Consider the following 23,449-nt stretch of genomic DNA (forward strand, 5'->3'; position numbering starts at 1 on the left):
GTCACAGAGCAGGTGGGGTGTCACAGAGCTGGTGGGGGTGTCACAGATCATGTGGGGTGTCACAGATCATGTGGGGTGTCACAGAGCAGGTGGGGTGTCACAGAGCTGTTGGGGGTGTCACAGAGCAGGTGGGGTGTCACAGAGCAAGGTGGGGTGTCACAGAGTAGGTGGAGTGTCACAGACAGTGGGATGTCACAGCGTAGGTGGGGGTGTTACAGAGCAGGTGGTGTGTCAGAGACAGTGGGATGTCAAAGTGTAAGTGGGGTGTCACACAGCAGGTGGGGTGTCACAGACAGTGGCATGTCACAGAGTAGGTGGGGGTGTCAGAGAGCAGGCGGAGTTGTCACAGCAGGTGGGGCTGGGTCAGGAAGCAGAGACCAGGGCCTGGAAACACGCAGCGTCACTGATGGCGTGGAAGCTGTGTGAGAGCCTAAGGTGGCCAGGATCCACTGGAGGAGTTGGGAGTGGGGTGGGGTTGGGGTCAGAAGTGTCCCCAGACATTGTGGGGACTCGAGTCTCGGGTGAGTCTCCTGCAGCTGGAGGTGGGAGAGCTGGCCTTCCCCAGGAATGTCCCAGGGGTACAAAACCCTCCCTGGCATCCCAGAGGGACTGTTCACCCCTCGGCTTCCTGGCCGGTGGTCGCAGCACTGAATGCTGGGCCGGCAGGCGGGCCAGGCGTGCGGCTGTCCTGGTAGGTGTGACTGCCTCTGGGAAGAGGGGCTCGGAGCGGGGCCAGGCCAGCCGTCCAGGAGGCCCGCTTGCAGCCCTGTGGGCTCTGCCCAGCACAGTCATTTCCTGTGACCTCGGCCCCACTCAGCCTTGGTAGAGCGAGTGGCTCTGTAGAGAGGGGTCTGGGAGCGCCACTATGTTGGGGGCTGGGTTTGCAACTGTGCTTCCCCAGAGGGTGTTCAGGGATTGGGAAGGGGGAGGGCGGGAGCCCCTGTCCTCCCTGCAGGACCAGCCCCACACAGGCATCCCCTCTAGGGATGGCCCGGGCCCCGCGCACTCCCAGGGCTGAGGCCCCCGGGAGGATGAAGACAGTGCCCCAGCCCCAGAGGTGGGGGCCCGGGCTCCCTGGGGTCTGCCGCCGCCGTGCACTCCTCCCCTTTTTCTGCCTGTGACGGGCACAGCCCGTGTCCCCGCGTGAGACACGGATGCTCGTGAGAGCTGGGCTGAGGGCCCCTGGGGCTCTGGCGGGCGGGGGCCCACTCACCTGTCCTCCTGCCGCAGACTGATCCCGCCGCTGAACCAGTTAGAGCTGCTTCGGAACCTCAAGAGCAAATCTGGACTCACCTTCAGGTGAGCGGGGGCGCCTGGGCTGGCACTCGGGGCACGGCGTCTCGGGGCCTGGCAAGGGGCTGGCAGCAGCAGGATGCTGGTGGTCGGGCTGCCGTGGGACCCGGTGACGCCGGTGGCTTTCCGCTTTTGCTGACCCCGGTCTCGGCTCCCATCCTGAGGGCGGCCGGGTGCGGGGTGGGCACAGAGAGGGGAGCTCCACGTGGGGTCAGGAGGCTGGTGCTCTGGCCTGAGGCGGGAAGAAGAGTCCAGCCGTGCACGTCCCTGGAGCGTCGGGTGGACACACGCGGCGGCACCTGCTGGCTCTCCCAGTCACAAACCCCGCGACTCCTCGAGTGCTTGATGCGCGAGGGGGGTGCGGAGGAGATGGGCTGGGCTGCAGGAGAGGGGAAGGGAGGGTGCCATGACCAGGCCTGTTTGCCGACAAGGAAGGGCTCTCGGTGGGCGGAGCGGCCGAGTGGGTTGAATGGTGCCCCCCCACCTGCCCCGCAAAGACACATCCATGCCCTGGAACTGTGAACGTGACCTTATCTGGAAAAAGCCTTCGTGGGGGTGATTGAGTGAAGGACCTCAGCCGTCCTGAGCGTCCATTGTGGAGGAGCTTCCTCCACACTTCCTCTCTGAAAGTTTGTTAATGTTGGTGATTCTGATGAAAGCGCGTGTCCATAAACACGGGGCGGTAGCGACCGCAGCCTCAGAACTTCTCGTGACCCCTTCCGGATTCCCTGTCCCCTGGGACCCGCCTCCTCCGGCCCCTCACACGCAGCCCCCGGCCTGTGGGAGCTTGGGGGGGTCCTCTGGGCTGTGCACGGGGTCGGCCCGGAGGGCTGCCCGCGAGCAGGCTTGTGCTTCTGTTTGCAGGAAGGAGCCCCAGCCGGAACCATCCCCAAGGTCAGTGCCACCTGCTCCCGCTGCCTCGGCGCCTGCCCTGTGTCCTCGGGGGGCGCGGGCTGCCTCCGGGCTGTGCATGCGCCTGCGTGCTGCTGAGGGTGGCGCCCTGCCTGCTGGTGATGTGGGCCCTTAAATCACGCTTCCCGTGGCCACGCCCCTCCCCAGGCCCCGGGCCTGCTCAGCAGCTGAGGGGCAGCTCCTGCCCTCCTGTGACTGTAGCCCCGCGGACTGGACGCGGGGGGCTTCCGGGGGAGCAGTCCTACCAGCTCCAGCACAGGGCCTGGGCTGTTCTGAGCCGAGGGCGACCCAGGTGGACACTCCCACGGGGTGTCCCCCCGACACTGCAGGTCAGGGTCAGACGGCGGGAGGAGGGGCAGCTCTGAGGAGGGGTCTTCGCATCACCCCGGTCAGGTCTCGGTTTGTGGAAGGTTCTCGAGGAGTGGGAGAGGGTCCCCTTCGGGGCAGGGTCTCCTGCCCTGCTTCGCAAGCCCTCGGTGGGGACCGGTCTCCCCCTCCCTGGGTCTGTCCAGGCCCCTGCGGTTCTGTTTGCTTTAGGCGAGCTCGAGGCTGGGACCCCAGATGGGGACTCGCAGGGATCATTTCTGCTGGAGGCAGAGGAGGGATGGCAGCACCCTGCTGTTTTCCTAGTGTTGGAAAAAAAAACCCAGACCAGTTCACAACGTTCAAGTTGGTGACCTCCAGCCCGTCCGCGTATCGCTGTGTACCTCTGAGCTCAGGGTCCCCCGGCGCCCCGTCTACACCTGCAGAGGGAGCCCTGTCCCCGAGGCCGTGGGCCAGAGACGCTGCCTGCCCACATTAGTGCCCTCCTGGATCAAAGGCGGCTCAGCTGGCTGCCCAGCTGGGGAGGCGTTGGGCTGAGCCCACCCTCGGCATCCATCGGAAGGGGGCACGTGTCCCCACCCCCACGTCCCCAAAGGGGGCTGTCAGCTGGGGCCTGGGGTTGGAAAGGTCGGCAGCGCTTCTGCACCGAAGCAGCCCAAAGAGCAGCAGTGGTGAACCCCTCAGACCTGGACCAGAGCGGGTTCAGCCCAGGCAGCGACCTCTGTTTTCCTGGGCAGGCTGGGAGCGAGGGGGCCCGACGCAGGGCTGTGGTCAGGGCGGGCGGGGAGGGGCGTGCAGCAGGGCCTCGCGTGCTTTGTGGGATCCCGTCGGTGCTGCCATCTGCCCCTTCCGTGAGCCCCGGGACCCTGAGGCCGGGGAGGCGGCGCGGCTGCCCGTGGCTCGGCCGGGGTGGGCGCCTCTCTGGCCCTCGGCGCGGCCCGCCCACCCGTCCGGCCCCTCCGGCCTGACGCGGCTTCCTGTGCTCGTCGCCCTGCTTTATCTCCTCTCCCGACAATTTTCGTCTCAGCCTCTCTCTCTCTCTCTCTCCTCTCCTGCCCTCCCTCCCCCAATCTGGAAAATCTTGCCTGCCCCCCAAGTGCCTTTAATCATGTCACTGCCCTTCTCGGGCCCCTTTCACGTCTGCTCTGTCTTTGGGGATGAGGTGCTGACCCTGAAAGCAGGACTCAAGGTGAGGATACGCGGGAGCCCCCCGGCTCTCCGGCACGTTCTGTGGCTCCCCCCGCCCCCCCGCTTCCTGCTCCTCCCTCCCTCCCCTCGTGTCCGTGTGTCCCTGCCTGTGACCCAGCGGCTTCCCCTGGGGGCCCCGGGCCGAGGCCCTGGGACAGAGGCCCTGCCCCTCCTGGATGCACACCGGTCAGCCAGGAAACAGGTGGCGTTTCTGTTCCCTGACTGGAGCAGCCGTGAGCCCCTTTGTAGCGCCCAGTGCATAGTAGGTCTGCAGGAAATGAGCCTGCCACGGGACCCACGGCAGGGTGGGCCTGGCCCTGGGCTGCCTGGTGAGGGGACCCTGTCCCGTGAAGCACAGGTGGACGGGGTGGACGCAGGGACCCTCCCTCAGCTGCCGTGAGAGCCCCGGTCCTGGCTCAGGATGGGGGCGCGCCCCGTGGCTGTGTGGGCGTCAGACCAAGGTGTGGGGCTGGGGGCGGGGCAGGCGGGGGTCTCAGGCTGTGCTGCTCTGGGTGTGGCTCTGACCTGCCCTTTGACCCACCCCATTTCTGACTGCCCCCGCCCCTCCCATGCCTGGGGGAGCCCCTGTGCCCCAGCCGCTTTGCCCCTGTCCTGTGGCTCCCCTCTTCGTCGCGGGGGGCAGTGTGCCGTGTTCGGGTGCGTGTCTGTCCAGTCTGGTCTTGGTGAGTGTCCGTGGGCGCCTCTTCCACCCTCTCGAGCCCGGGCCCCCGGGCTTGCCTGCCGGCAGTTCTGATGGGGTGAAGCTCCACTTGGCTGCTGTGGGCAGGAAACCCCAGCGCCAGCCTGGAACCCAGAGGCAACGGGCTGGAGTTGGGGCTCTCGCCCCCCCGAAGCAGAGGAGCAGTGCTGGGGGGGGCCAGGCCACCAGCAGCCCACCTCCCCCTGCTCCGTCCCACTCTCAGGCCGCGCTGTCTCATGCCGGAGCCGCTGGCCGCGTGAGGCTGTTTAAGTTTTCGTTACAATTAAAGACAGTCACTGCGGTTAGAGCCTCTCCCGGTCTCGTGCGCTTGGGAGCCAGGCGTGGGCGGTCACCTAGGAAACGGTGGGTTCGGCGGTGCTGGGCTGTGGGCGGGCGAGCGCAGCGAAGCTGGTCAAGGTGGGGGCTTGGAAGACCCCGCCCCGCTTGGTCCTCTTTCCCTGGGGAGGAGCCTCCGGGTGGGGCGGGGCGGGGCGGGCCTGGGGACCCCTGGGGGGAGCTGGCCATGGGGATCCGGTCTTTAGGCTCCTTATCTGTCCTGCAGGCCCTGGTGGGGCTGTGGCTGCCTCGGGGGTGCACTCTGGAAGAGAACGTTTGCCCTACATTTGAGGGGCTCCTGCTGGCGGGGGGTCCAAGTCCTGGGGAGGTCTGCCCCCATGTGGGTGCGCTCGGTGGACAGCTGGACCCCAGCTCCCTCCACCCGGGGCCGACCTCTAGTTAGTTTTGTTCTACAACCCGAAGTGACTGGGGAAGGTCCCACTGGGGAAGCACGCACGCTCGCAGGGGACTGCGTGCAGGGCGAGGCCGGGGCGGCCGAGCGAGGGCTCCTTGAGGAGACTTGACCTTGGCTTGCTGGCGTCAGTGGGGAGATCCTTGTCTGGACGCTGGCAGGTGCCGTCGGTGTTTACGTGAACGTGGGGACACTGAACACGTTTGTGAGTCGAGACCGCTGGCCGCGTCTGGGTTCGTCAGGCACAGAGTTTGAGAACCGCGGTCTCAGAAGCAAAGGTGGGGGCAGAGAGCGAGGCCCCGGGGAAGTGAAGGGTTTCCTGAAGTTCTTGCTGGTTCTTCTCATTTTTGATTACAAGTTTTCAGGTTCTAGTGCAGAGCTGAGTCTTGGGCCTTTGGGGAGGTTCTTGGGCAGGGTGACCACGGGCAGCGTCTCCTGAAGGGCCGCTCGCAGGTCCGTCTCTGCCCTCAGCACGGGGTGGACTTCACCCAAGGCCCGACCTTGGCGGCCCTTTCAAGTCCAGGAGCCCCAAGCCCCCTTCTCCTTAGCTCCCCTCCAGGGAGGGGCAGCCACTGCCTTCTGGGTAAACCGAGGCCACTTCTGATCGGGCCGCTGGCTGGGTTGGTTTGTGAAGCCGAACTTGCACGTTTTTCCTCTGAAACGTGAGCTTTCTGGAATCCTGTCCCTCTAGAACCAGCACAGCCTCAGCCCATGTATTATTTTTGTTGTTGGCATGAATATAGCAAAAAAAAAAAAAAAATACATCTTTTGAAAGACGTGGCCCCAAACTGACGCTGGAAGGAAAAGGTATTTTTGGAGGAAAAAAAACGGGATATTTTTTTTTTTCTCTCCAAAAATAGGGACTACTTTTTTTCCAGGCCGACGGAGGACTTTATGCGCGGCTCCCTCGTTCTCCTCGCTCAGACGCGAACTCTGTAGCGGGTGCGGCTTGAGCACAGAGCCGCCCCGGGTGGTTGGTGCCTCGTGTCCCTGCGCCTCCTGCCCGCGCGCCCGGCCCAGGCTCCCTCTGGTCGCGTTGGGTCGCCGGCGCCCCCGGGACTAACTGTCCTCTCCTCATTTCCAGTAAAGGCAGACGGTGCACAGAGTCCCTGTGTGGATGCTGCCCAGGACACGCTAGGTACCTCAGACACGTCGCTCGGACGACCATTGCTGCACGGCTCTTGTCCCCCTCCCGCTCCAAGCACTTTGCTTATTAGAGGTTCTAGATGCGCCAGGGAGAGGCTGCCGCCCGCCCGGCCCCCCAGGCCCCGATTCTGATTGGCAGCTCGCCTCCCGGCCCCTTGGTGGAGCCCTAGGCCCCCTCTGGCTCCAGACGACCAACCGCCTGGGTGACGGTGGCCATGGAGCTGTAACCCCTTTCCTTCTCCCCATGCCAAACGATGCCGTGCTCCAAGCAGGAGGGGGGCCGGCCAGGGGCTCTGAAAACCAGAAGGGCGCCTTCAGGGGCCTGACCGCTCTCCCGCGAGCCTTTTTCCACGGCTCGTCCATCTAGCACCTCTACTACGCACGGGAGGGCCGCTGCCCTCAACCCGGAGCCCGCCCGCCCGCCCGCCGGGAGGCAGCTCTGTCGTGTGTGTGCCCGCTCCCCGCGGTCCTGGCACACCAGACACATCGGAAAGCCAGAGGTCCATGGCTCCCCCTCCCACGTGCAGGCCTGGTTTAGGGCAGGCTGGAAACGGGTCGGTGAAAGGCCGCCCGATCTCTGCCCCGTGGGCTCCCTGACTGCCGGCACGTTTCCTCTCTCTGTCCCCTCTCTGCTCTCGGGGGTGTGGAAGCGTCTGTCCTCTTGCTTGCTCTGGGGCCCCCTCCTGCCCGCCCCTCCCTGCCCCGTGCGGCCCTGCAGGTGCTGGCAGCTGCACTCACCGGTCATCGTGTGCATGTGGTCCGTGATGGCCCCGGAAGCAGGGGTGCCGAGCGGCGGGCGTGGGGAGGGGCCGGGCAGCAGGGTCGGGGCTCCAGGGCGGCGGCATGCTTGAACATCTGCATCCGTGCATGCTCTGAACCCTTCTCGCCCTCGAGAGGGGCCCGGAGGGTCGCCTGCCCCACCTGCCCGTGCTGCCTGTGTGTTCCCGACGTAAGGCCCCGTGGGGGAGGCTCTTGCGGCCCCGGGAGGGGAGATGTGGGGCCCCGGCAGAAGCCGTCCTGCTTGCCCAGAGCTGGCGTCCAGGGTGCTTCTGGCCACAGGCTGGCCGGTCGGGTCGGGGGCCGTGATCAGGCTGCCCGGGAACCGGAAAGGCCAGAGGTGCCCGTGGCCGGGCCAGGAGCCCAGGCCTCACTTGGCCCTGCCGTGTGCGTCTCACGGACGTCACTTCGTCCCCGCCCCCCCGCCTTCCCTGGGCGTCCGCAGTCCAGCGGTGGGCCAGGCGGCTCTCTCTGGACGCCGGCTCCTTCCCCGCTGAGCTGGGCCCCGGCCGGCCGTGCAGACCAGGGTGCAGCCGCGCTCAGCCGGGGCCCCCGCTCGCCTGTCCCCGTTGATGGCTGGTGTCACTTGTTGGGAATTTGCCCTGGGGAGGGTAGCAGGCAGGGGAGGAGAGGCTGGGCCTCGCTTTCTCCCCAGACCCTCCTGAGCTTGGCCCTGGCCCCGTGTCAATGCCCCTCACTTGGAAGGTGGGCTGGCCCGTGCTCTTTCCTGGGGGCGGGCTGCCGGAGCCCCGTCCCGCGCATGCTTCTGTCCTTGGCTTGTGAGGTGACGGAGGGTCTCTCTCGACACCTGCAGGACCGTCGGCGTTCGGGCACCTGGAGTTGAGGCGGGCCTGGGGTGGCTGGGGGCCGCGTGCCTGTGAGCCCTGAGCTGTGATGAGCGTGGAGGTCCAGACAGCCACCCGTGGCCTCCTCCAGCAGGGCACCCCTCCCCGGTCTGAGCAGTCTGAGAGCCAGGGACGGCAGGGCCAGGCCAAGGCCAGGGAAGGCTCCTTCCTGGGGCTCTGTCATCGCGGTCCGCTGCGTGGGCCCAAGTTCTGGGGGCCCCAGCAGTCCTGGCTTGGTGGGGCCCTTGTTTCACGGTCTCCCTGGACCAGCTGGTGGTCTCCTTCGGGAGCAAAGGGAGGAGAGGGTTATCTTCACAGCAGCCTCCACAGCCTGGCTCTGCTACCTGTCGGTCCCCCCCGTCTGGGCCTCGTGCCGGGCACAGCAGTCACAGGCTGGCGGACCCCCGGCTCCTGTGTTCACGGGGTCTCTGAAGGAGCCACCCCGCTGAGTGGGCTCCACGCCTCGGGCCTGAGAACCAGCACAGATGGTCTTGGCTGCCTGGGGGCTGGTGGGCAGGGGCAGGGGCACCGGCCTGGACCGCAGTGTGCGGGCTGGCCGGACCAGGCCACGGGCTGCTTCTTGTCCACGGTGGGTCATTTCTGCGCCGTCTAACGACATGTCTCTGCTGTGGGTCCCCTTCGGGCCGATGGAAGCAGCTGACCCGGGCCATCTGCGGTGGGGCTGGCGCTGTCTGAGGGATTAGCTGGTGGTGGGAGCTTCCCAGCGACAGCAGAGGCCCTGCCAGACACCCACGCGGGCTGGTCCCAGGCGCCAGGGCGGCGCAGAGGCCCCTCGGGAGGTTCTGAGTGTGGCCCCTGAGTGTGGTGGCGTGAGTGGGCTCATGGGGGCCTCACTCTCCTCCTGGGCAGATGGTGGAAACTGTCCACGGGAGGAAATGAGTGGCCGCCTGGCCCCGGGCCTGACTGCACCCTGACCAGAGACCGCCCTTGTCTCCTGCCTGCTGCCTGGAGGGTGTTAGAACCAACAAACGTGGGGTGTCAGACCCGTCTCCATGGTTACCAAGAGACGGGGCAACGAGGCCCAAAGACCCTCATGGGGCTGTGGCTGTACGGCCATGGTTGCCCCCTGTCTGTGGCCTCGGGCCAGGGCTTGGCCGGCACCCGTAGCATCCCTCTGGAAGTGTGGACGTTCCGTTCCTGGCCGTGTCCTGGCGGGGGGTGCAGCCTGTGCGCCCTGGGTGGAGATGAGGTGGGCAGACCCTGGCCCTCGTGCTGCTCTCCGTGCTCCCCGCCCCCCGACCTGTTTCGCCAGGCAGCTCCCTGGGGTTCGGCCGAGGGGCCCGGGGGCCAGCTGCAGCCCTCACCCTCCTGACCTGGGGCGGTTACGGGGGTGGAGGGCAGGCACGGTAGCTGCTGGAGTGGCCGGGGGCCCTCAGGAGGTGCCCAGGGAAGAGCCGTCATCGCCCAGGGCGTTTGAAGAGGGAGCCCTGGTTGACGGTGTGGCGAGGTCTCAGGCACCTTTTGGTGGTAGCTGAAGGTGATTTCAGAGTCCACTGACCACTCACCGGCCAGACTGAGTGCTGAGCGGGCCCCGGAGAGCCTGTGGTGGAGCTGACCTGTCCCCGCTAGCCCTAGCGACCCTCCCGCCCCGGCCCGTGCTCCATCCCACGGCCAGGACACCCCGTCCTCCCACCAGGAGCCAGCGGGAGCGAGTGTTCTTTGCAGAGTGACCTCTCTTGCTGTCTTTCTGTGTGTCTGTCCGTCTGTCGGTTCTCGCGGGAGCAGTCAGAAGGTCAGTTTGAAAGACCGTGTCTTCTCCAGCCCCCGCGGCGTGGCTGCCAAGGGCAAGGGGTCCCCTCAGGCCCAGACCGTCCGGCGGTCGCCCAGCGCCGACCAGAGCCTGGAGGACAGCCCAAGCAAGGTGCCCAAGAGCTGGAGCTTCGGGGAGCGCGGCCGCGCGCGGCAGGCCTTCCGCGCCAGGGGCGCCGCTTCCCGGCAGAACTCGGAAGGTGGGTCGGGCAGCCCTCGAGTTGGGGTTTGCTGTCCTGGAGCTCCATGCGATGGGGCCACATGGGCTTGTCCTCTTGCGTCGGGCTCTGCTCCCCGAGCTCCGTGTTTGCCAGGCCCACCCGTGGAGCTGGTGCCGGCGCATCACTGCTTTTACGGCTGACGCTCCCCGAGTACTCTGTGTGGACGTATCCCACCTTGCCCTTCTGTCTGTGCACAGGGGTGCCCTCTTACACCCTTGTGGTGGTTGCTCCCTGAGGAGCACAGTGGAGGGAAGCAGGCTGGAAAAGCAGGACGGGGGCGGGCTGGAGTGTGGCTGTGCCCGGCGGAGGCCCCCTCGGACACGTGTGCGCTGTGGGGCCGGAACACTAGGCCCCCTCCATCCCGGGGGTGGCCCAGCCCCTCACGGGTTGTGTCCTTCCACCCAGAAGCAAGTCTCCCAGGGGAGGACATTGTGGACGACAACAAGAGCTGCAACTGCGAGTTTGTGACGGAGGATCTGACCCCAGGCCTCAAAGTCAGCATCAGGGCCGTGTGGTGAGGACCCGGCGGGCTCCCTCGCAGAGTCGTCCACGGACGCGGGGCCTTGGGGGGCTGGTGTGAGGGCACGCGCTCGGGAGGGATGCCTCGCGGCCGACACCCCTTCAGTCTGGCCCCCGCGGCTCACGAGGCACCTGCCGTCCCAGCCATCGCCTGCGTCCCAGGTGCCGGGTGCCCAAGGCTGCTAGTAGACGGCTGGGAGCTGCCACGGCACAGGGGTTTCTGGGTGGACACGGGTCCTCTGCGCAGCGGGGCCCAAGTGTGGCTGGGGTACGAGACAGGTGGGTGGCCCAGATGACAGGGCCAAGTCATCCAGCAGACATTCTCGGAGGTGCTGGGCGGGCCAGGGCAGGTGGACGCTGGGGGGCTGCCTTCGGTGGTCTGTGCCCAGGGCTCACAGCCTGCCGACCACCCCCTCCAGTGTCATGCGGTTCCTGGTGTCCAAGCGCAAGTTCAAGGAGAGCCTACGGCCCTACGACGTGATGGACGTGATTGAGCAGTACTCGGCCGGCCACCTGGACATGCTATCCCGCATCAAAAACCTGCAGTCCAGGCAAGAGCACCTCCCCCGCCTGCTGGTCCCGGGGGGCTGGGGCGGGTCCTCCGGGCCGAAGAAGCCGGGTGGGGGTAGGGACGGGGCGTGGCGCAGGCAAGAGCACCTCCCCCGCCTGCCTGGGCCGGGGGCGTGGGGCGGGTCCTCCGGGCCGAAGCCGGGTGGGGGGTAGGGAGGCAAGAGCACCTCCCCCGCCTGCTGGGCCCGGGGGCGTGGAGCGGGGTCCTCCGGGCCAAAGCCGGGTGGGGGGTAGGGAGGCAAGAGCACCTCCCCCGCCTGCTGGGCCCGGGGGCGTGGAGCGGGGTCCTCCGGGCCAAAGCCGGGTGGGGTAGGGACAGGGGCGTGGTGCAGCTGCACACTCCTGCCAGAGGTGGGGCGGCAACGCGCTGTGGGCGCAGCGGCTGGCCCCGCTAGCTGCCACATCTGGGCCCTTCCTCTCCGGCCCCGCGTGGGCTTTCTCCCATGTCCTCGTGTGGTCTGTTTTTAACCTTTCTGTTGTCTCTCTCTTCTCTCCTGCCCGTGCTGCGATGGGCAAGCGTGTATGTGTTGTGCGCACACACGGGCGTGCATATGCACATGCGTGAATGCACGTGTGTGCTTGCACGTGTTCAGGCCTCGGGTGCACGTGTGTGTACACATGTGTATGTGTACAAGTGCATGCATGTGCATGTGTGCACAGGGGTGCAACACATGTTTTGGCAAACGTGTGGGTGCGCGCATGTGTCTGTGTGTGCTGTGCCACGTGTGTCGTGTGTCCACGCACGTATGTTGCCCATGTGTGCCCGTGTGTGTTGGGGAGAGGAGTTAGTTCTGTTGAGAGGTGAAGGTGCAGGTTTCCGTGGGCCCATCAGGCAGCAGTTAGGCCACGTGGCACCTGTTCCTCCAGACAGAGGGCTGGTCGTCCCTCCCCACCGCACAGACGGATTCCCACGGCCGGAGCAGGCGGTGGGGCTGGACATGTGCCTGGTGGGCCGCAGCCGGGCACACGCTGGCGCTGCCATCTCTGGCTGCATGTGAGCACTGGCTTGCTCACCCCAGGAGTCAGCTGTACACACGTGTGTACAGACACAGCAAGGACCCAGGACATGCACACACACAGACCCATGTCCACTCCCACATGCCCACGTGTGCCAGCACACGTGTGTACACACATAGCCATGCTCTAAGCCTTGTGCTCACACGTGTGTCCTATAGGACCGACACACGCACACCAAGTACGTGTGTGCTCGTAGGCACGCACCATACACACAGACGAGCGGGCGCACACACGTGTGTCTGGTGCCTGGGAGGAGGCCCGTGGCTGTCGTGGGTCTCTCCTGGAATGGACCCTGCCTTCCTGCCGGTCAGGCCCCTCCTGGGGTCCCTCCAATGAGGCGGCTGCCGGTTCTCTGGCCCTGAAGCCTAGGCCCTGGCCGTGGGGGTCTGGGTGGTTGGGGCGGTCCTGGGGGTCAGCCCAGATCCCAGCCCCATGGCAGGTGGCGTCTCCCCGCCCTGCTCAGGATACCAGGGGAGAGGCCCCTCTGGGCCTCCGGCTGCTCCCGTGGGGTGAGGCCAGGGCACAGCCCCTCCCTGTCCCCAGGCTCAGGCCGGGAGGCCATCTGCTCAGCGGCCTCCTTGAGCACGAGTAGACCTGTGTGTTTGTGCGAACGCGCGTGCAGTTGTGCACGTGTAAATGATGTGCGAGAGCGTGCACGTGTATACCTGAGTAAGTACACGTGTGCCCGTGCGTGCAGACTCGAGGGTGTGTACACGTGTGCCCTGCATGCAGACTCGAGGGTGTGTACACGTGTGCCCTGCGTGCAGACTCGAGGGTGTGTACACGTGTGCCCGTGCGTGCAGACTCGAGGGTGTGTACATGTGTGCAAGCGTGCGTGTGTGTGCAGGTGTGAGCACACGCGTGTGCGTGAGAGGCCACCCTGGGTCTTGACGGCCGGCCCGCCGCCACTCACGATAGCAGTGTTTTTCACGAGGCTCTTCTGTCCTAGGCCGTCCCCTCTCCCTCCCCTTCTGTCTGGAAAACAGACGAGACAAACAGAGCCCCGCAGGAACCAGATGTCTGTCGCTTCCTGGCAGGGCCTTGGTGTCTTTCCCGGGGTCCTTTGGCACTTTGCTGCCAGCTGCCACGTGTCCTTGGACGTGCACCCTTGCCTGGGCAGACGGGGCACCGCGAGCTCGTGGCCTCACCCAGTGCTCACTTGACCACATCTGAGGTCACGGGAGCGCAGTGTCCCTGCGTCCCGTTTGTGAGAAAGGTCACGGCTGCTCTCAGCGGGTCATTCATTCTGTCTCTGCAAGTTTCCGGCTGCCTCCCCTTTCATGTTGCTTCACGATGCATTTTCCTGGTGTCTCTTTTCTTGTTTACTCGCCAGGATAGATATGATTGTGGGCCCCCCACCCCCTTCAACTCCCCGGCACAAGAAGTACCCCACCAAAGGACCCACGGCCCCTCCGAGAGAGTCACCCCAGTACTCACCTAGGTCAGGACACCTCCCACTTGTCTCTGTGGAATGGCCAGCCCCCTTCGCTCCAGCCACATGACGGCAGCACCCGCTCTGCTCGACGGGACGGAGGGGCTGCTTCTCTGTCCCTGACAAAACGACGTCCTCTGCAGGCCCTGGCGGGCTGGGTTGGGGTGCCCTTGAGCTGCTCCTCTTGGCGGGGTCCTGGGGAGGCTGTCCGGGGGGCTCCTTTCCACCGACCCCTGTGTGGCGTCCGCTGGGGGTGGGGGCTCCCTGGGCAGAAGAGGGTGGCAGCCCCCCAAGGATCAGGTGCGTTTAGACGTGGGGCCCTGCCCCAGCACCGCCTCAGACCCCTGCCACCACCTGCCGGTGGGTCGACCTGGGCTGCTGTGCGGACTGAGCAGGTCCTGGCGGGAGCCCAGCTCCCGGGGAGTCCCCAGAGCTTTGGGGGCTCTATTTCCGGTTTTCACCGTGGTCAGAGTTGTTGAAGAAGACGGTCCCAGCCAATGGGCAGAGTGGGGGGCAGGCAGTGAGGGGGCGAGTCAGCAGAAGCAGGCTCGTTGGTGATGAATTCAGACTTGGGAGCCTTCCTGCTCCCCCGGAGCATGGAAATGATGGCCACGACCCACCCCCCAGCAGGTCTGGGAGAGCAGAGCCCAGGGCAAGGATGTGGGGTGAGGGCGGACACGCCCGCCGAGTAGGCAGAGGGGCCCAGGGGCGTCCTGGAGGCCGGCAGGGATGCTGGCAGCTGGGCCGTTGGAGTGACTGGGGGCGCCCGACCCTCGTGTGCCCAGGTTTCTGTGCGTGAGGCCAAGGGTCAGTGTGCGCTGGGCGTCTCAGCCTGGCGGCTCTCCCATGAGAAAGGAATTTCCTGGGGAGCAGGCCTGACCCCGGGCAGCCCAGACAGTGTTTGCCGCGTCCCCCGCTCTGTCCGTGTCCTCCAGCCCCGAGGAAGCTGTACCTGAGACAAGCCCACCCTCCTGGGCGTTGCTGCAGGGCACAGGGGCTGGGCGTTCACAGCCACGGGCTGGGAGGGCCCCGCAGGCCTCCCGGACCACTGCAGCCAGATGCCCACAGAGGAGCCAGAAGGACGGGTGAAGCCCGAGGCCCAGGGGAGGGGGGGGCACAGGCTCCACGGAAGACCCACCGGGGGCAGCTCCAGGCTGACCTGGACCAAGGCTCCCAGGGGAGAGGCCGGGAGGGCGGCCCGTCATGTGGCAGGGGCGAAGGCGCTGAGCGCCCGTGCCTGGACTGTGTGGACGCCTGGAGCACCAGACACCCCTCCTCCTGCTCTGTCCCCACTGGCGTCTGCTGGGAGCCGAGGGCCCCACGCCCGCCCTGCCACCGCATGATCGAGCATGACGCCCCGCGGCCGACGCGAAGCCTGACCCCCTCCTGCTTTCCGTGACAGCAAGGACAGAGCACCCTGAGCCCCGACAGGCAGTTAGGGCGGCGCTGTGGGTGAGGACGGCGGCCGAGCAGGCCGGCAGCTCCCGTGACGCTGCTTGCGGGGTAGGAGCTGGCACCCCTCCCCACTCGGGAGCTTGGGTGGCGCACTTCGCGCTTGAGGCTCCAGAGAAGCGGCGGGGCTGTGCGGCCTGTGCCTGGGTGGCTGTCCCGCCCAGCTGCACCCTGGCCCTGGTGCATTTGCCCAGCGTCCACGTGGCTGCACTTCTGGGGCTCAGGGTGTTGGGCGCCCACCCTGCCACTCCCAAGGTCCCTTCTGAGCCCCTCAGTGGCCCTTCCCGTTCAGCACAGGGGACAGGGGACGCCGCATGGGTCAAGCAGAAGGCCTCCGCCCTGAAGGAGGCCTCCTTCCCCTCTTGTTGGCATTCGTGACTGATGGCCTCGTTTGAGGTCACCTCAGCTGCGTTCTGCTTCTCCCACGTGCGTGCGCACACACAGGCCCACGCACTCTCACACAAGTGCATGCACAGGCATGCATGGTAAGCACACACGTGCGCACGCGCGAGCACGCACGGACCCCCGCTCTGGTTGCCAGTGGCTCTGTCTGTCCCCTCCTCTGGTTGTGCGTTGGTGGTTTCCTGTGTTGGTCTGTGTCCCCTCCCCCGTCCGGCGCATGGCGCGAAGTCCTCACGCCCCCCTGCTTCTGTGGTTCCCGCTGCAGACGTTTAACTCCATCCCCTCCAGACCCCGGGTGGGCAGGGGCCTCGGCGGCACGTTATCCAGGAGCAGAGCTCGGGGGTGGGGGCGGGGGAGCCGAGGGGTGCTTGGCCCCAACTCCCTTCTCTTTACCCCTTGCTAATGTGCCAGCCCCACTGGAATGGAACGGTCGGGGACAGGCCCCGAGGGCAGCGGAGGGCAGGACGAGGGCCAGGCGCCCGGGCTCCATCTGTCCTGCTTCCTCGCTGCCCCCGGTCGGCTCTGGATTCAGCCCGGAGCCTGGATCTGGTGGCTGCGACCTGGCCCAGGAGGAGAGGGCCACGGGCTCCACTGCTCCCACCTGAACTCATGCTGGGGACGGGGTCTCTTCCCGGCAGAGTGGACCAGATCGTGGGGCGAGGCCCGGCCATAGCGGACAAAGACCGAGGCAAGGGCCCGGCTGAGGCAGAGCTGCCCGAGGACCCCAGCATGATGGGACGGCTGGGGAAGGTGGAGAAGCAGGTGGGAGCGTCTGGGGGTCCTGGGGTGTCGGCATGGACCCTGCGGGGGAGAGCTCAAGCTTTGGGGGGAGGGAGGGCTGCTGTGTTTGGACCCTGGGCCCCCAGGAGCACCCCCCGGGCCTGGGGCGCTTCCCTGACGGGGGCTGAGGAAAGGAATGGCCAGTTCTTACCCGCTGTAGAGTTTGCTCTGAGGGGTGAACCCACAGCGGACACAGGGCGGGCCAGACAAGCAGGAGGGTCCGTGTTTGAAGTCCTGAGGCCACACACTGACAGGTGGGGTCAGAGGCTGAGCTGCTGTGGGGAGTCTGCCCTCCATTGCCTCTGCACCTCTGTGGGAAACATCCTGGGCCGCCCCCCTTCTGGGGAGCAGCCCAGTTTCCCCCCACCCCCGGGGAGCAGCCCAGTTTCTCCCCCCCGGGAGCAGCCCAGTTCCCCCCCTTCTGGGGAGCAGCCCAGTTCCCCCCCTCTGGGGAGCAGCCCAGTTCCCCCCCCTCCGGAGAGCAGCCCAGTTTCCCGCCCCCGGGGAGCAGCATGGGCCCCCGCCCCGGGGGGCAGCCCAGCATGGCCTAGCAGCCCCTCCTGCAGGTCCTGTCCATGGAGAAGAAGCTGGATTTCCTGGTGAACATCTACACGCAGCGCATGGGCGTCCCCCCGACGGAGACTGAGGCCTACTTCGGGGCCAAGGAGCCGGAGCCGGCGCCGCCATACCACAGCCCCGAGGACAGCCGGGACCACGGCGGCAGGAACGGCTGCATCATCAAGCTCATCCGCTCCACCAGCTCCATGGGCCAGAAGAACTTCTCGGCGCCCCCCGCCGCGCCCCCCGCCCAGTGCCCGCCCTCCACCTCGTGGCAGCAGCAGTGCCACCCGCGCCAGGGCCACGGCACCTCACCCGTGGGGGACCACGGCTCGCTGGTGCGCATCCCGCCGCCACCCGCCCACGAGCGGTCCCTGTCCGCCTACAGCGGGGGCCACCGGGCCAGCACGGAGCTCCTGAGGTCGGAGGACGGCCCGGCCTGCAGGCCCCACGAGGGCGCCCTGCGGGACAGCGACACGTCCATCTCCATCCCGTCCGTAGACCACGAGGAGCTGGAACGCTCCTTCAGCGGCTTCAGCATCTCCCAGTCCAAGGAGAACCTGGACGCCCTCAACAGCTGCTACGCCGCCGCCGCCGCGCCGTGCGCCAAAGTCAGGCCCTACATTGCGGAGGGCGAGTCGGACACGGACTCGGACCTCTGCACCCCGTGCGGGCCCCCGCCGCGCTCTGCCACGGGCGAGGGCCCCTTCGGCGATGTGGGCTGGGCCGGGCCACGGAAGTGAGGCCGCCCGCCGGCCTGCCCCTGACTCCTGGCCTCCCGGGCTCGAGGCGGACCCTCCGGGGCCCTTTGCTTAGGGTAGCGCAGCGCGGGTGCCCGTGTGGGGTGCCGGGCAGACGCGGCCCTTGGTCTCGCACTGGAGGTCGGCAGAAATTCTTCTCCAGCGAGGGGCAGCCCGGCTGGCCGTGCCCACTCTGCAGACTCTGCAGACTGTTGGCCTGGGCGTGACAGAGGCCGGGGTCAAGGCTGAGGACGGGCCCCTGGCGGCTGGGTCGAGGCGTGGGCTGGGAGCGGGGCCGGGTGAGGGTGGCAGCGAGGGGCAGGCCTGTCTTGTGAGGATCAGTGGCCTTGAGGCCTGGGTGGGCGGTGGCTGGCCCCTCGGGCATGGCTTGTCTCCACCCCCCCTTCCTGTCCTGCCCCATCTGTCTTGGGTGCCCACCCAGAGCTTCTGGTCAGTGTCGCCCTCCTTCCTGTGGGTTCTGAGTGTCCTGTGATGGGAGCCGGCCCCAAGTCCAGTACCCTGGCCTGCAGGGGGCAGGGGGGCGAGGCTTGGGACCACCCCAGAGCAGAGCAACCCTCAGACCTCCCGAACCTGGCTCTTGTGGGGAGGGGCCCGCTCCACAGGCTCCTGGAAGGGGGCTCTTGGGGGCTCCCTTCTGGATGTGGAAGATGGCGGGTGTGCCCCCGTGTCCTCTCCCCTCTGCCCTGGCCGGGTGCTGGTCACCAGGCTGTGGCCAGCACTGCTATATGGACCTGCCTGTGGGGAGAGGTGCTGGGAGGCTGGGGCACTGCCCCACACTGGGCTTGTGCTCTGGGGTCCTGGGCCGGGCTGGTCATGGTGAGCAGATGTGCATGCTGTCCTCCCCTGGGGACCCTGCCTTGCCTGTCTCCCATCAGCCCCTGACGGGGCCCGGGCTGGACAGTGCCGCAGCCGTCGGGGAAATCTTCAGTAGGGCGACCCCCGCCGTCCAGAGGCCAAGGCAGCTCTGTCTTGTAGGCGTCTCTCCTGTCCCCGCGGAGCTGACCGTCCCCCACCTGCTCTCCTCCACTCACCGGCCCCTTGGCTGTGACCTCTTGCTGTCTTGGAGTCAGAGCTGCCTATCCCCACCCTGTATCCTGGAAAGCAGTGGCCCCCGTCATTCCTATCCCGGGCACCTGGGTCTGTATCCTGAGAAGCAGTGGCCCCCGTCATTCCTATCCCGGGCACCTGGGTCTGTATCCTGGGAAGCAGTGGCCCCCGTCATTCCTATCCTGGGCACCTGGGTCTGTGGGGCAGCAGCTCTGAGCTGGGATTCCAGCCCCAGGAGGCGGAGTGGACCCTGTCCTGGGCCCCCAGCTGTCAGTGCGCGGGGGCCTCTTGCATTTGGGGTGACACACGGTTCAGGGAGAGCCTCGCTGTCTCCTCAGGGTGCTTGTGTCCGTCCTGGTCAGTGAGGGAATCCGCTTGCTCTCTGGGAAGGACTTTGAAAGCAACATCACGTGCCCCTGGCTGTCAGGGTCCTGACGCTCTGAGATCTCTGGGGAGCAGTGTCTGCAGTAGCCTCTGTGCATGGCCCCCGCCCTCGCCAGGACACCCAGGGTCCCACCTGTGTGCACCTCTCTGCTAGGGCTGCTGGCCAGGCGGCTGGAGGGCGGGCTGGGCCTAGTGCAGGAGGATCCAGGCTCGGAGTCGGAAACCGTGGTGTGCGCTCAGGGCCGCAGCACGAGGATACCCCTCTCTTCCAGCCTCCCGGGAGGGGTTGGTCGTGGAACCTTCCATGTGGCCCCACCGGCCCCCTCCGCCCGGCGTGTCTGCTCCGTGCCCCCTCTCTTGTTCTCGAAGGCAGTGTTTCTCCACCTCAGACCCTCAGTGGTGAGAAAAGCCCCTCCCAGTGTGGTACTTGGTGTGGCTGGTGTGAAGGGGCCCCGGCGAGTGGCCGCTCCTCTGCGTGAGGTCTGAGCCCACCTTCGCCCTCCTGCCGTGGGAGAGGGAGGCCCCAGCTGCAGGCCCCTGGGCCAAGCACGTGCACATCCTGCCCAGCCCAGCCCCTGCTCTCTGGCCCTGGGAGAGTCAGGTCAGGCCGCCAGCAGCACGGACCCTCCCCTGTCGGATCTCGGTGGCCGTGGGTGCTCGGCCCTACTGGGAGGGGCCCTTGGCCACTGGAGAGAGTTTTGTGTCCTGTCCCACACGCTCCCTGTGCCGTGGGCCCCTGGTGACGGGAGGTGCCGGCCCAGACATACCTCTTGTCCCCAGAGCTGCTGAGCCGGACGCAGGCCCCAAGGCCACTGCTGGGAGGGTCTCCGAGGTTGCAGCAGGAGGGGTTGAGGCTAGACTGTCAGACGTGCTGCACTTAGCAAGGGGGCTAAGCCAGCAAGGGGGCTGTGGCGTCTCCTCTGTGAAGTCGCGGCCCCTCGGAAGACAGGAGACCCATGTCTCCGCTTGAGGGACGGTTTGGGGGGGCAGTTTTGGGAGATGATGGAGTAGAGGCTCCTTCTCAGGGGCCCCCAGACCCCGGCCCAAACAGTGCGTGATCCTCCCAGCGTCCATCCACTGCCCCGGGGTCCCCACCTTCAAGAAGTGTAGAAGGAAAGAAGCCGGGCGCTTTGGGAAGTCGGCGTGCTTGGGCGCGCGTGTGACTGCCGAGGACCCGCCCTGCTCCTCAGCAGGTGTGGCGAACGTTTCCCAGGACAAGCATTTTAGTTACTAGAGCACGCGCCGCCCCCCAGCCCCTGACACACGCCTGTGAACGTGCAGCACACACGCACGCACACATACCGCACATGCTGGCGCAGAGTCATGCACATGCATTCTCACCCCCCCGCCGCACGTGCACACCCCATGCACGCACGCTCACACACCCATGGGCGCACGCTCACATCCCCCCACGCACGCACTCACACACACCCACGTGCACGCACACACCCCACACCCACGTGCGCACACATCCACCCACACACCCACGTGTGCACACTCACACACCCACGCACGCCCACTCACACATCCACGTGCGCACATACCCCCACACGCGCACACACGCACGCTCACCCCCCCACGCACGCTCACACACCCACGTTTGCAGACACGTCGTCTGGCTCTGTGGCTCTGCCTGCTTTAAGCAGAGGAATTAACGACTCTGGAGTTGCAGACAGTCCTGGGACGTTGATCCCTGGGTCGCGGTTCCAGCTGTCCCAGGCCTCCGGGCAGCACCGGACACGGTCCATTCGAGCCCATCCAGGTCCCCCCGCCCCCCCCCTCAGCTGCCCTGGAGGCCGTCCAGGACGTCGGGTCAGCCAGAGACCAAGAGGTCCTGGCGTCCGCGGGCGTCCAGCTGTGACGCGGGGGCTCTGGCGCCTCCGTCTGCCCTCCTCAGCCATGTGGCCCGGCCCCGGCCCCCTCTCCTTTCTCTGGCCCAACACCCCCTTCTTCTGTCTGCGTGACAGCGTGAGCTGTGGCTGTCCTGGAGGATGGAGGGACCTCAGCCAGGTGGCAGGGAGCTCCCTTCCGGGCCTGCCTGCCCGGCCCTTCCCCGTGGGAGACCACAGCGGCCCCACCTTCCTTTGGAGGTACTTGCCTGTGAGTCCGCATCACGAGGGCCCCCCGGTGGGCCTGTAATCGCCACGTGCAGCCCAGAGCAGAGGCACCGGCCAGGCGGCCGCTCACGGCTTTCACAGGTTGGTTGGTTTTAACTTCTCCATTCCCTGGGCCTGTCCCCCGGTGGCCACTGATCTGAGACGTAAACACGGGAGAGACGGGGGAAGCGTCCTGTTTTCTTCTGCTCCCCGCCCCGTGAGGCAGACGCCCCCGTCCATGCTGTTTGTGGACAGAACGAGGCCCTGGGACATCTCTGGATGCTTCCGAAGGCCTGAAGGGTGGGGCTGCGGGGAGGCCTTTGTAGGAAGCTTGTTTGTACTATTTCACACTCGCCCCAAACGTAAAGAAGGTGCTGAGCGCTCGCGGAGGCATCTGGCCTGGATTTCCCGCTGCGAAGTCAAGATCGGATCCGCCCCCCACGTCAGACCCTTGAATAAGCAAGGTGTGAAGAGGGCTGGTTTGGCGGTGAGGACCCACCTGGAGGGTTTGGTGCACCTGCACCCAGGGAGTTCTGCACAGCAGGAGGGGCTTCGTGACCCCGTAACCCCCAGTGCACACTGGTTCCCGATCAAACACTCCCTCCCTGGCCGGCGCTGTCCTGCGTGGTCCTCAGCTGCCCTCAGCAGTGGTGTGGACAGCCCTGCTCTCTGAGACCCCTGAGCAGACCTCCAGGCCGCCTGCTTGGATACACGGACGTTCGGTGTGGGGCAGGGGGGCTGGGCTGCCTGCTTGTGGTGCCCAGGGGAGCCTGCGTGGCTGTCCCAGGACAGCTGCCTCCTGCGTTCCCGCCCCCAGGGGCGGGCTCCACTAGGGCCGCTTGCCACCAAGTGCCAAGTGGGAGAGACAACTAGGGAGAGCTTCCTGAAGGAGGCGGAGTGCTGGGATCAGGGGCTCATGCCTGCCTTCTCTCCAAGGGATCTGGGAGAGCTGCTACCCAGGCCCGGACACTGTAGCCCCTGGAACCTGCCCCCCCTGAGTGGGTCCCACAGTTGGCTGGATTCTGCTGTCTTGTAAGGGGTGGGGGCTGGCGGCAGACACCAGAGGAGGGGATGCTGGGGAGAGGGGAGCTTAGGAAGCCGGTAGAGAGCATGAGAAAGAGATGCCCTCTGGGTCGGAGGAGGAGTTGGGTGGTCTCTTGTCTTGGACACTTGCATGGGTGCCCCCGCCCGACAGAGGTGTGGCTGGATGGCCCTGTCCAGAGACACCCTCGGGACGGGCAGATCAGGTGCCAGGAGAGGAGGGGACCCTCATGGGGGGTTGTCCTCCGTCCTGGGGTTTCCAGGTGGGCGAGCGGACTTTGCCAAATGCCGCACGTGCAGCTCTGACTGGGTTTCATAAAGTTGTTGCCTTAATGCACGTTGATGAAAATTCACCAGGGTCACCCCCTGCCCCCTTGGCGTCCTCCAGGCACCGACACAGAACCCCGCTGCCTGTCTCCATTCAGGATCTGCAGGACCATGTCCATAGCTAGCGCAGCGTGGGCAGCGGGCCTCACGGCATCACTCCTGCAGGGGCCCAGCCCACCCGCCCGCCTGGGGGTCCCTGTGCCCCCATCCCACGCCGTCCTCACAGCCGTCGCCCGCCCTCCGGCCGCAAGGCGGCTGCAGTCCCCGACCTGCGCTGTTGCTTTGGCTGTCTTTGCACTTTTGTTCACGTTCACGCTCCAAAGAATATGTCATGATGCCTTCAGTGCTGACGAGCACCGTCTCACGCAAGTCCCTGCAGCACAGCCGGGCCTCTTCTCCTGGGTGTGTCACACACACCCCTCCCGTGACAGGTGACGTGTGCGCTGTCCGTTTTCTAGGGACAGACGCCCAGGGAAAGAACTCTAGTTTTCTATGGACCAGCCGAGATTCTCACTCCACTCACTGTCAGGTTGACACTTGTGCCGCCAGGAGGGCCCAGTGCGGGTCTGCCCGGGGACTGCAGGTGTGGAATCTGGCGGCAGGGACACATGTGGAAAGTTCTGGAAAGCTCTACCGCCACGGGGACGAGTTTGGATGCCCAGTGGACCTGTGCACTTAGTAAAACACAGTGATTCAACCTGGACGGTGTGTGCTCTCTTTCCTTGCGTCTCGGGGCTGCTGGCCTGTGGCAGGGCTCACGCAGGGTTCTGCCCTCCAGGGTGAGGGCGCTGGGCACTGCCGAGGTCCTGTCGCTGCCTTAATGAAGGACCATAAGCCAGTGGCTTACACAGCAGAAAGCCACGCCCACGAACCTGGGCCTGGGGCCTGAGTCCGTCGAGATCCCCACCTGGCCCTTCTCTCCACCATTGGGACGGCAGGGGCCCTGGGACCCGACCTTCCAGGTTGGGGCCCTCAGGAAATGGTGGGTGGGTGCCCGTGTGCGGGGCCCTGTTCTCGGGCGTGGGCTCCGCGCACGTGGGTCTGCATGGTGGGTGGAGACCCAGAACTCTCTGCTGGGGCCCGGCCTGGACTCCGATGTCCTCAGAGCCCCTCCTGCTGGGCGTGGCACCTGCTCGGTC

The 23,449-nt window shown here is 66.5% G+C and overlaps 1 protein-coding gene across 4 annotated transcripts in view; it reads left to right on the forward strand.

Moving 5' to 3' along the window:
* KCNQ2 (potassium voltage-gated channel subfamily Q member 2) overlaps positions 1–17,485 on the forward strand; it is a 48,126-nt gene extending 30,641 nt beyond the window's left edge. Inside the window, exons 10-17 of one of the 4 annotated variants that reach the window (XM_027086731.1) lie at positions 1,231–1,299; positions 2,158–2,187; positions 6,250–6,303; positions 9,680–9,903; positions 10,330–10,438; positions 10,863–10,994; positions 15,955–16,078; positions 16,663–17,485. In XM_027086731.1, the coding sequence (XP_026942532.1) occupies positions 1,231–1,299; positions 2,158–2,187; positions 6,250–6,303; positions 9,680–9,903; positions 10,330–10,438; positions 10,863–10,994; positions 15,955–16,078; positions 16,663–17,397 (1,477 nt within the window). In that variant the 3' untranslated portion in view covers positions 17,398–17,485. The remainder of the gene's footprint in view (positions 1–1,230; positions 1,300–2,157; positions 2,188–6,249; positions 6,304–9,679; positions 9,904–10,329; positions 10,439–10,862; positions 10,995–15,954; positions 16,079–16,662) is intronic. The other 3 variants (XM_027086732.1, XM_027086733.1, XM_027086734.1) reach the window with 3 other exon arrangements.
* The last annotated feature ends 5,964 nt before the right edge of the window (positions 17,486–23,449 follow it).

The sequence above is a fragment of the Aethalodelphis obliquidens genome, unplaced genomic scaffold (assembly GCF_003676395.1).
Source record: "Aethalodelphis obliquidens isolate GAN/ISIS:26980383/991018 unplaced genomic scaffold, ASM367639v1 scaffold57, whole genome shotgun sequence".
NCBI lineage: Eukaryota > Metazoa > Chordata > Mammalia > Artiodactyla > Delphinidae > Aethalodelphis > Aethalodelphis obliquidens.